We start from the raw sequence: 12,616 nt of genomic DNA on the forward strand, positions 1-12,616 counted from the left end.
CAAAACTCAGCGCGAGAGTTTTCTGAATAAATGGCTCAATTATCACTGCTGCACCCTCCTTTCATACCGCCTCGCTGATGCGACACGCCCAGTTGTGCTGCCTGTGTCAAACCTTTTATTTTGGTAATAGCACATGGCACTCTGAGCTCTTCCCACTGATTCCAAATGCGCGTGCAGCCACAGGTGGTGTTCTTACGTGCCACCACCTTAACGCATCTGAGACACCAGCAGAGAGACGGAGACAAGGGACTACCAGCGCTTCACCAGTGCTCCAAACACGCTGCGCTCTGCTTCATTTGCGCGCATTCTGGACGCTGTTGTTGTTTCAGCCAGAGTTGAAGTGGGACCAGTGTTGCCTGCTGGGTGTGTGCTCGGTGTATCGTCGAGGAGCGCGCGGACGTTTAACAGGTGGAGAAGAGGGCACCTGAAATCACTGCACTCCCCTTGGTAAGTTAGCATGGCGTTATTGGGTGTTTCGACGTCCTGAATCCAAAACTGGATTTGATTTGTGATGCAGCTCAATTAATCCGGATTTAAGTGGGTCACACGTTTATTTGTTGGGGCAGACGGATTGTCCATATCGGCATCGATTTATGTTTTTAATCTAATGTGATGTAATGTTTTATGGTAGTTATTGTGATTGTATTATAGGTCATTAAACCCGAGAGACTCTTATCTCTTGATTTTAATAAGTGTTGCGACCGCAGAGAATGCAGTGAAGCTTTGCTAAATTATGATTGATGCCAACTATGCAGTTGTGAGCTATTTTTGGCTAACGATGCGTGATATATGTGGAAATTAGAAGTCAGTCTAACTGACGGGCAAAGTTAAGTTCACACGCAGACTGTATTCAGGAGAGCAGAGAAGGTTATTTATTTACACGTTAAGCAGTCCCCGTGATTTGGGGAGGGGCTGGACGACTCTTAGTCAGTATTTATTTCACATTAGTTTCTGGTGAATCAGCTATCTTCTCTCTCCTGGAGTGGACCTCTGACTGAATTAGCCAGGTCCACTGTGGTTACAGTTCAACAATGTACTCCGTCCTTTAACGTGTCTAGACCCTTCCTACGGTTCACTAAATCAAATGCTCACAAACAAATGTATCTTGCTTGCGAGTTGAGCAGGTGGGAAAGCACTTTGAGGTGTTTTTTTTAAAATCCCCACCAACTGCTGTTGTGTACCTTCCCCATCATGATACATACTCTACCTCACCCTCCTCTCACTTAGTTTCCTGGTGGCTTTGCTTTTTTATATAAAAGTTAACTGTACTGTTACTCCAGTAGAATGGGCCTAAAACCATCCAGCAACCAAAAACAGCCCACTGTAATTTTGGATAGAGCAAAGCGGTGGCTTTTCAAGAAAACTGGTCACCTTTTTATCTGGAGGAGAGCATTTTAGTTTTTTACTGAAGTAAGGAACGTTGTGTTTTTCCTTTTTTAGTTCAAGGCCTATAACGGGCAGCTTTCATTGACGATGAACATGTTTAAAGTTATGCAGGAAGTTGGTATTGTGTTAAGTCTGAATGATATAGTGTTTTTACAAAAAATTATCTGTGGTTTTCAGTTTTAGGAGAGTCATCGCAGCTTATTTGACTGTTCATTATTTCACATTACCTCAAACTGTGTGGGACACAAATGTTTTAGGGGGCTGAGGATGTTTCTCACAAAGTATCTTTCTTCTGGAAGCACCGAAGTGCACCGTTGCAAAAGAGTATTTTAAGAGCGTGCAAGTAATGAACAAAGCGGTGGTTGGTGTCTCTAGTGAGGAGGGCCTAATTGTGAATGCAGAGGATGCGGTGAACTGGTCTGATTGCCAAGCAGCAGCAGTGGAGTGTGAACAGCAGTAACGTGATCTCCTGATGATGATGATGACGACGATGATGACGAGGGAGATGAGTGAAGCCACCACCAGCTTCATTGTCTTGTGATACCATTATGTAAAATGTTTAAGAATATGTTGCAGCCCTCTACAGGAGTGTGCACCCTTAAAACTGAAAAGGGCGCACAAATGACAGGTATGGCTAAGTGTATAATTACTTTGATGACTCATGTACTTTTCGCAATACACTCTAGATATGACGGTACAGAAACTTGACAACCAACACCCTATTAGACATCATTTGTTGTCTGATATTATTTTCTCATCTCCCTAGCGACTGCAGCGATCTGACCAAATGGGTGTGATTTTGAGAATGCCCAGAATGTTATTTCACTCTGCTCAGTCCGGGGAGAGGCTTGCTAATGCATTCCTTTCCTTTTTACAGTCAGTGGGTGTGTGTGTGTCCAGGTAGGTGCCGACCTGTCAGTGTAGTGCGTGACACAGAGTAGAGTCAACATCCAACCGCATCACTGACTAGAGCTGTGGAAAGTTTAACCTGATGTATGGCCACCAGCGAGAGCTTTGACAAGTGTGATTCATACCAGGAATATTCCCCCTCAGCCACAGTGGATCATCCCAGAGTGTGTGCCTTTGCATCAAAGCTCAGCCTGAGCTTTCAGTTGGATGTACTGCGTCTGGTATGTTCATCAGCCATTCTTTCACTATTGGCATGTTGCAGACACAGTGCTTGTTCATTCAATCCAGGGAATTTCTGCCCAGAGTTCAGGGAGAAGAGAAACGGTCTCGGTTAAGAGTTGATGTAGGTGGTCGGGTTTGGCTGCCAAATATTTTATTGTACAGAGCTTTAGTCGGCATTCTTCACAGTGAATCTAATACCTTTTCAGTTCATGAATATTTTACTTCCACTACAGTACATATGGTAACAACTTGTTTTTACAAATGTTACATTCCTTTGAATGAATGAGGTGTTAATTCTTAGGATTGGCTAAACATAGTGATGGAAATGGTTTATTGGTTGGCCCCTTTCACTCTGCATGTTTAGCAGGCTCTTTCCATCTAATTTATTCTTCTTTAAACTCTTCAATGCTGGTCATCATGACCACTGGTTGCTACAACTGTGTTGTGATGACATGCTGATCAAAGCTAATGAATCTCAGGTGTGAGTCATTAGAATTCACTACGTTAGAGTTTCAGTCTTGTCGGCAGGTTTTGCTTGTTCAGCCCAAACTGCTCATAGTTTCCTTGTTAGGGCTATACTAGGTTATGTAAACGTGCTAAATTAAAGATTGCACATCAGTCAGCCGCCCCTGACCACCAGGGAGGTACACTAGGGCTTATAGCTTATGTCTTTTCTCATTCCTAGTCAAAGACAAATAATAATGCCTACAGTCCATGGATACAATAATATCCTAAACAAAGTAATTAGTAAACCGTTTCCTCTTTATTTAATGTCAAAAATTCGGAATGTAACTCATTAGTAATATAATGCTCATATTTGTTTTGGCTTCACTAATCAATTTGGTTATTTGATACTGTGGTGGTCTTTCAGTCATTTGTGTTTCACCCTCAGCACAAAGTCTATTGTTGAAAGCTTTTTGCAAATACAGCTTGGGGCTCTCTGCATGTTGGAGCAATAAGCCTTGAATCCAACATTCGGATAGGCTTGCTCTTCCCCTTCATACCTCCACTATCTCTTTTGCCTGTGGGGGCAATCTCCCAGAGATGTGACTGTGCCAAAAGGCCTTTAACAAAAAGAGTGTACATGACTGGCTTAGATTTCCCCCAGAGAGGGTGAACATGTCCCTTATGGAAACTGAGTCTGAGCTCATTATGGTCTAAAGTGTTCTTTATATGCAACATGACAAGGAGCACATTGATAACACATCGGTAGCTTCAGCAGCTCTTTAAGGCAGAATGATCCTCTGCTCCAGTTCAGTGGTGACGTGTCCACTGCTCACCTGCCATAAACACTTCATTAGATGCAGTAAATACAAATTTATGGAGGTATATTGCCTCATAACCTTAAACAATTTTGGGAAAAAATAACTTATTCAAAGCCTAAGTTGATATTTACTTGTTTTGTCTGACCAAATGTGATTATGTGGTTTACATCACAAGACCAAGAAAACCAGTAAATCCTCAACATTTATCAGCTGGGGTGAAATATACTAGCGATTAGACCATCCAAATATCTTTTGACAAAAACACCTCTTCCAATACATTTCAACAGCATGGCCTTTAAAATGACAAACGGTAGAATCAACACCTCCTTAAAACACTTTAAACCCAAACTGAATATACAATGTTATATTATAATGGATACTGTTGTGTTATATTAAACTACATTATTTTGAGCTACGTGAACGATTTAAAACTCGTAACTGCGGTCATGAGCCAATGGATAAAACTGTCCTGGAAATTTGGATGCTGCTTCTTGTAGTCTGTCAAACTTGACACCGTGCTGTTTGTTGATATGTAAGTCGTATACCTGTCCATTTGTTGGTCGGAAGTTGGAGTGTTTCACTACATGCACCTTGTAGTACCAGTTTCTATTCTCCTCACGCTGACGACCTGCTGTGCGGCTGATGCTGACCTGCGAACAATAGAACGGAGTTAATGACTAGAATTCTTCTGTGTGCTGTATTGTGCTGTCTGACTGGCGTGGCTGCAAAGGCAGCGAGATGTCACCAGAACATAATTTGCCTTTTAGCTACCCAACAGAACTTTTGTGTGATGGTGAGTTTTCATGTTCAGCACTTTGTTTTATGTGAGCAGCATTGCAGTCTTAAAACCTCATCAGTGTCCCATTAAGCACAGCCCATGAGTGTGCCACTTATTCTCACCACCACCGAGTGTTGTTTTTCTTCTCCGTCGTTTGTCCCCTTTGCTGCATATTTTCACCATCCTTTCACTTTGACATTATCCACCACTAGTGCTTTTATGATGCTAACACTCAACTTTTACGCAGGGACTTAGCAGGGGGCTCGGGTCATAATAGCTGCTCTATAGGAGTAGCTGCAGAAGCTCATGGAACTAATTGACACCCCCAGTGGCTGGAAAACTTTGAGGCGGCTGCTCCCTGTCATTATCACAACTGCACTTACTTCTGGAGGCCATCGCAATTAAAAGACCCTAATGATGGTGAGCCCAGTAACCCTGCTAATTAGCCAAGACTGTTAATGGCTTACTGGGTCGGCACTGCGTGTCCCAAAGACTTGTGGAATGTGCAGCGCAAGAAATGGGCCAGTGTTTGGAGAGATTTAGGGGAGTAATGTGGCTGCTGTCCTAGATCCACTTTTACTTTTTTAACTCTCTTATGAAATCCGTGTAATCATTGACAGACTTATCACTTTATTTATAGACATCGAGTGAGATTATTTACATTCCAATGTTGGCCACAATATACTTTTTCTGTCTGGTAAGCAGTGTTTTGGGTCAACCTGAACTTTCAAGTATTATAAACTTTGTATTGAGATCATGAAATATTAACTGATCTAGTTACAGTATGTATTCAGAGGTCCAAAATATGGTACGGCTATAATTACTTGACACTATCTATTCAGTTCAATGTGTGTATGCTTCTCTCTGAACTTTAAAATAATAGTAATGACTGGTGATAATAAATATAATACTCAAAGGTCCAAATTACAGTGTAGTTGTGTTGATGACCACAAAAGCAACAGTCACTATTGGGTGCAAGTCCTGCCTTTACTTTCAGAGGTTGAGTTGGGAGTTAAGCAACAGATGATTTGAAAATGTTTGGGTGTAGACCTTTATTTATTTTTTTTGAGCGAGAGCAGAATAATCTATACTTAAAATAGCTTATGTCATTGTCTACATGTGCACCTATATATTAGTATAACACCAATGTGGCTAACATAAATGCTGTTTCAGACACAGCAGCTGCGTGTGTATGCGTTCTTTGTGCAGGTGTTGATGAGATGTTTACGGACCTGTAAGTGCTCATCCCATCATCACTGAACGCCACAGAGCTCTTCTGTCGCCAACTGGGGACCTTCAACAGACGAGCTTCATCTTTAGCTGTGAGCAGTCTGAGTAAACTGGCAATTAAATCGCAGGCTATCCCAATTTGGAAAACTATTTCAATATCTCAAAGTGCATTCTGCTCCTGTTTGGGCCCATTAATATTGTAGAAGATATTGTAAATCTTAACTGAGTTTTGGTAACTGGGATTGAAACCAGCGGCAGATAATTAACTGTTATGGGTTTATTGAGAATTTATTTATTGCCAACATTCGTGTCATGTTTTGGCCCGTTCAGTATCTTGCTGTCATTGTATTCATGTCACACTATGGAGGAGGAGAGTTGAGACAGAGCAGCTGTTTGGAAGGAATGCTCCAACACATGCAGGTGTTTTGAGCAGTTGATCAAGCAACATGAAGCTTGATAGCCAATGATCCTAGAGAGAGCCTTGCTTTTAGCATTCAGCATTTATTTACTCGTGTAAATTATTGTTGAAAGTTTACATGGATGAACTGTTGCAGATCATGGACATGTATATGCCGCAGACTGTAGCACGCAACACACTGTCATCACAATTATTATTTTGATAATTTAATATTTTGAAAGCTCAATCCTCACCAGTAATTTAAAGAGCTACGTATGTCTGTCTGTCTGTCCAAAAACAAACAAGTCTTAAAAGGCTACCATACTATATGTTGTGGTATCATATGACACCACTGTATACATTGGACACAGTGAAACGCTACAAAACGTGCAGCTCCTTGTGCGCTTGCACGACTTTTTTGTTTGCACGTTTTATGAAAGAGCATTTAGATTTGATGAACCTCTTTGGCATTTCTGGCACTCAAGCAATGTTAGTCATGTGTCTTTGGTTTCATATTCTTCCAATTCTTTTTTTAATGTGATTGTACAATCCATTTCAAGGGGACTTGGGCCTGTGAACGTGAACTGTTGCTGGAGATGAAAGGCAGCATGCAAATGTTCACCGTCTTCACCTGTTGATCTAATAAGTCTGGCTAGCAGAAATGCATGTTGACATGCACATATTTATGTCCCACATGTTACACACCCTCTTATTCTCACTGTGTCCCTCCTTTTTTTTTCAGGGTTTTGACAAGTGTGCTGACCTGATCACTCAATGGCGCTGACGGTGAACATTATCGGTCCTTCACCATGGGGCTTCAGAATATTTGGAGGAAGGGACTTCAAGAAGGCCATAACTGTATCAAAGGTACTTGTCAAAAGCCGCCCTGTTGCTGAACCTCGTCACACCTATCAAATCATATCCTCTGTTTTTGTCAAAACGCAGCCTGCTATGTCATGCAAAGTCAACTTCCTCCTAACTGCGTCTCTTTTCTTGTCTTTGTTTGTGTCCGCGGGCTGCTTCGTACCTATTTCCTTGACTACTGAACCCGTTAGAATAGAATGGAAGTAGATTACATAAGAAGGAAACCACTGATTACAGTGGAAGTTGAGGTGGGTGGAGATGGGTTCCTGATCCCAAAGTGCAGTCTGAGAGTGGGTTTGTGTTTCTTTGCTAGCTCTCGTACATAACCACGTGCATCAGTAAATTCCCATTCACTGTTAAAAAAAGGGCGAGATGGAATAGAAGTGTAAACAGACGACACAGTAAACACCATCAGGGAACCTTCTGCATGCCAGAGACACCCAGTTCTGCCCATTCTGGTCTGACGCCACCTCAGCCTGTTTTTACCAGTGAGACTTCCCCAGTAGCTCCTCATACCATAAAAGATCAATTATTGCTGAATCGTGGCAGGGTACCAGTGCTTCACACAGACCTTGACTTATTCATGAGAAAAAAAACTAGATCATAAATCAGATTGTGTTACTGCAAACGTGTAAACGACACCAGCATGTTTGCTTGTCTCAAATATCAAACGATTTCTGGGGATTCCTGCTTAGAGAGAAACTTTATCACTGAAATTGGTTTGAGAATCGGCTTATCACTCCGTAGCCCCCCCCAGCAGTTAAGCAACCACAGAGTTGGCCATCTCAAGTGGTTTGCACTTGGCACGGAGACCACATGGATGCCCTCTTTTATTCCTGTTGGCCTGAAAGATAGCTTGCCTCCGTTTCACTTGGGCACCGTCCCTAGAAAAGAACCCCCAGCTGCTCTGAGTTTGTGAAACCAGGCGTGTCCCGATCATAAAAGGCACGCACTACTGTGGGTCACCACAGCAACGCTTAATTGCCTCTCGAGTGGGCCCACAGACATTGCCCCTCTGCCTTCTTGCTTGGCTAAGCTGACAAAAAAGTTGACTGGCACTCTATTTGCATCCATATTTTCCTCGAGATGTAAGACTGGGTCTTTCATCCTCTGTGATTGGCTCTTATTTGTTTTTTTTTGCATTCTTTGTTTTATTGCCCCTGTTTTTATTTGTGAGGCGAGCACTGTTTGTGGCAAATGTCATTGCACTGAAGTATAGCATTTAGCAGCATTAGCCTCCTCTTTTTGCCATTTTGTTTTAGTAAGCCTGCATGTTTGGGGGTGTGTGCTGGGGACAGAGGAACCAATCTGAAAGCAGTGGCGAGGATGTTATGTTTCAGCCCATTAGTGTGGAATTCCGTCTGATGGGGTGGTGTTGCATTGGCTTTGACATGCGATGAGGCTGACTGCAAAGGTCAGGCCCAGTCAAACCATCAAGTAGTGTCACACTAATACCTTCTCCCCGAGGGTGTCATGAATCTGTCCGCTGTTGACCGGCACTGCCTCGATCCATGTGTGTGAAACGCTGTGGCGTCGCATTGTATACGCTGTGACGGTTATGAGTTGCAGAGAGTTGCATTATTGGTTCATTAAAAACATGTGAGGCAATTCATCAACACCTTTTATCATCTACTCTTTTGTTATTGCTGAATGTCATTCACTGAAAAATTGTCCACACAGCCCAAATATACAAATCTGTCTGTACTCGCCAGATGGATGGCATCCATAAAGGGTAATGTTCAGAGCAGGACCTGAGGCCAGTAGGACCTAACTGGAGCTTGTTCTTCTGTTCAAAAGGTCAACGGGGGCAGCAAGGCACAGCAGGCTGATCTGCAACCTGGTGACATTATATTGGAGATCAATGGGGAAAACACAGCAGACATGCTGAACGTGGAGGCCCAGAACAAGATCAAGAACTCAAAGACTCAGCTGCAGCTTGCAGTGGAGAGGTAAGCTGAAATGCAACAAACTTTCCTGCTGGTTTGTGCATGTTGAATTACAGACATAAATTGCATACAGTCCCATGCAACCTTCTGCAGCATCATTCCCCTTACGAATATCCCTAATTTTCTGTGTTGTGCTAAGACCACAGTTGCCTCAGCTTCCATCTTTATTTACATTGTTTTTAACATCAAGCGGGCACTGTACAAACAAACTAGTGATTGTAATCAGGGGAAATGCCAGCATGTGCAAGAGCCACTGTTTCCCCTTCCCTCGTAATAAAACCTGTTTTGAGATTTGCCAAGATCTTGTTTGGATGATGGAGAGTTGGCTACTTAAAAGGTTTTCCTTTGAGTCAGGACTGCTGTTGGCTGGCATTTTCATTATAGGTCCTCCCTAAATTCTCATTTATTGTAACTGCTGTGCCAAAAAAACTGTCTTTCTCTCTGCATACACAAACATGTACCCACCCACACACACTCACGCACGTGTGCTTTCACATACTTCCTCCTTGGATGTCCCATGTCTATGTGAGTGAATTTTTCCCCGCTGACCTCATGTCTCCCACCAAGCCAGAAACAACACCATTACTTATTGCCTGCCCAGGACAATGCCACTGTGTAGTCCTGCCATGTCTTTAATCCCACTCTGTTAACTGTCAGCGGTTCTCAGCATCAAGGCGGTTAAGTACCTCACAGGCTCCTGTCTTAACGCCACTGGTCAAGCAGATTATCTGCTGTATACAGAGGCACTGGTTTATTGTCGACGCATCCAACGACATGTTCATCCCAGATTTTGCTAACTTGGGTTATTTTTACATAACAAAGCACCTACAGCATCACTGTCTTGTCATTGACCCCAAAAGTGCTTTAGTCTGGCTTTGTTTGCGGCTACTTGTTTGGACTTCATTGATGCCCTGGCTGATGATGTCATGTTGACCGGAGCAGTTGTCTCTCTGTGATCCTGTTGCTCTCCAATAGAGTTGGCCATCTACACCTTGTGGGTGTAGTTTTACCACACAGCTATACTGGTTCTGCTTTGTTACTAAGAAGCTGTGTTGTGCATGCAAGTATTGCTGCTATGTATGTGTGTGTGTGCACCCTGCAGCTAGCATCATTATCTCATTTGATCACCAACAAATCACAAAACTTACTCTTAAAGTGCTGTTCAGTTCAATTTTGTTTACTTATTTAAAAATCAGAAACTGTCACAAACAAATGTAGGTATTGCTTTGGCAACATTAACTCATACGAGTGCAAGTATTAAAATGTCCAACGACACCCTGTAACGTAGTGGCTTACCTCGTCCCAAATACTTACCACAGCTTGACGCAAAGTACGTTTGCTTTTTGTGGCTATGAATCCTGTTGAATTCTGGTCAATATTACCTTTTTTATTATTTCCGTTCTCATAATTGAGAGGAAGTCTTACAATGCACATGTTTGAATCTGTCTTAGGCAATTTAACTGCAGTTCCTCTTGATGACAGCTGTTCACAGCTAGTATCCGCAAAGGGTTTCACGTGCTGATTTATGTCTGTTTGGCATCTCTGTGATATAAAGTAAGTTATCATTTTCACCAGAAATAAATAATTTGTTCTGTGTTAGATGTATGAACAGAGTAGACCAGACACTGATCTCATCACAGAACTTAAAACAATTAGTTTTTCAAGCCTTTCTTCCTAAGACTTGTCTTATGGCTGCTGTATCAATTTGCGTCTTCTTCTCATCTCTTCTACTCGGTATGTGGAGCCCAGGCCACGAGAGGTGTGTTTCTGGGTGATTTACCACAGGCATCCAGGCCTTCCTGTGTGCTTCATTACCCCGGGCTCAACCGAAAGCCAGTCAGCCTTTGGCCGTGCAGCCAGGGGGGCACTGTTTGAATTGGCACTTATAGCCATATTTTCCCCTCCAAATTCAGTGATAGAGTTGCTTACAGAATATGTGTTCTATTTAAGAAAGTAAAGCAAAAGTGACTAGTTGAAAAGATGAGATCCATCGGAATACTATTTTAAAAAGGGGATGGAGTCCGCAGTACTCATCTCCTGCAGTAATCTCTAAGATTCATGGGGACATACTGATGGATGCATGCAAGTACATTAGCAAAAAGGATGTCAAATATTTGTTCAGACTTCTGACCATTTTTCAGAAAAAGTCTTCATTTAGTCGTTACTTTTCTTGCCAGTTCTTGACTATTTCATACTTTTATGTGCATCAGCTTGTCCAGAATGTCCTTAAACCAGTTTTAAATGCCTCACTTAACACAAACTTCCTTACTGCCCGAGTTGATTGTCTTTTTCTTTTTTTTTTTTTAGCTCAGCAGCAATGAGATCAGACTTTATCCCACATGCTACATAGACATGGACAGAATCTTTGTAGTCGGATATTATCAGTGTTGACAGTGATTTGATCTCTGGTTTTCTGTCTTCAAGACCTGAACCTCCTAGTCCTGGACAGACCAACGGCATCAGCACCCCTGAGCAGCTCACCGGACGCTTCCAGGTCAGAGTTACAGCTTCAATCTGTCTACAGTTTGTCTTGATTACTGAACATCATATGGCAAGTTGATGTTCAGAGCAGCATTCTCCATATCTTGTCTTTTCTCCGGCCTTGCTCGGGCCTGTTTATGTAGAGTAATGTCTTGTTTTGACTACACAGGGAATGCTGTTTGATTTCTACTAATGCATGTGTCACGCAACTGTTTATTACCCATCTGCTTCATTCACTGTCCTCAAGATGGAAGCAATATAAGAAGTTGTGGGGATTTAGTACTTGTTCCTGTGTTGGATTGAGATCATAATGAATCCCAACGCTATAATGCATGGTGATACTGAGTACAAAGTCTGTAGAGCTTTCTATTATGCGTCTCACTTAGGCCGTTTACTACTTCTTTGTCAAAAATGCATTAGTAAAGATCAAGGTACTTTCAACTGATACTGTAATAGCATTCCTGTGATGTTTTGTAGGAGGCAGTGATTGTGAGTAGAGATGAGAATCAGAACTACAAAGAGTACACCATTTCCAGCCCTGCATCGCTGTCCCCTGGACCTTATTCTTCAGATCCTTTTTCTACACCAAATGGGAAGAGGGAGAGGCTGACACCGACCACTAACAAGGGGTAACTTACTCAACCTGCTGTAGTGGAAGTCAGCTTTGCAGTGTTCAAGCATGCAGATGGAAGCATTTCTGATTAGTCCAACTAATGACTGAAATGCATATTCAATGACTATCATGTTTCTGAGGCAGATAACGCCCCTCTCCTTTCATGAAGAATCCACTCTGGACCACAAAGTTTAGACTTTACATACAAGGAAATTCGTTAGTGCTGTTGTTGGACAGATACTGAACCTTCAGCCAGCTTGTCCACTCTTGCAGTGTTACCGTGCTTACCAATGTTGTAACAAAAGCAAAGGATTCTACTGTCTGGAGACTCGCTTGTGATCTGGTTACTTATAAATTACAGTTTAGACAGTCAGCCTTTCAGCATGAACAGGGTCTAAGATGAAGTCCTTGGGTGTATTAAGTTTAACATTTCAGATGGACAGGTGAGTCTTTTCATAAACTTATCCATTCACCACTTCAATAGGCTTGTATGTGGTCAAAGGGTTGCAACAAGTGCTCTCTTGA

At 42.3% G+C, this 12,616-nt stretch overlaps 1 protein-coding gene across 2 annotated transcripts in view; it reads left to right on the top strand.

Moving 5' to 3' along the window:
- Positions 1-80: 80 nt before the first annotated feature.
- Positions 81-12,616, top strand: part of pdlim2 (PDZ and LIM domain 2 (mystique)) — a 30,752-nt gene continuing 18,216 nt past the window's right edge. The window contains exons 1-5 of one of the 2 annotated variants that reach the window (XM_034542655.1): positions 81-447; positions 6,930-7,054; positions 8,849-9,000; positions 11,422-11,491; positions 11,956-12,107. In XM_034542655.1, coding sequence (XP_034398546.1) covers positions 6,962-7,054; positions 8,849-9,000; positions 11,422-11,491; positions 11,956-12,107 — 467 coding nt within the window. In that variant the 5' untranslated portion in view covers positions 81-447; positions 6,930-6,961. Of the gene's footprint in view, positions 448-2,439; positions 2,517-6,929; positions 7,055-8,848; positions 9,001-11,421; positions 11,492-11,955; positions 12,108-12,616 lie in introns of those variants that run through there. The other variant, XM_034542656.1, reaches the window with a different exon arrangement.

This window comes from Cyclopterus lumpus, chromosome 9 (assembly GCF_009769545.1).
Source record: "Cyclopterus lumpus isolate fCycLum1 chromosome 9, fCycLum1.pri, whole genome shotgun sequence".
NCBI lineage: Eukaryota > Metazoa > Chordata > Actinopteri > Perciformes > Cyclopteridae > Cyclopterus > Cyclopterus lumpus.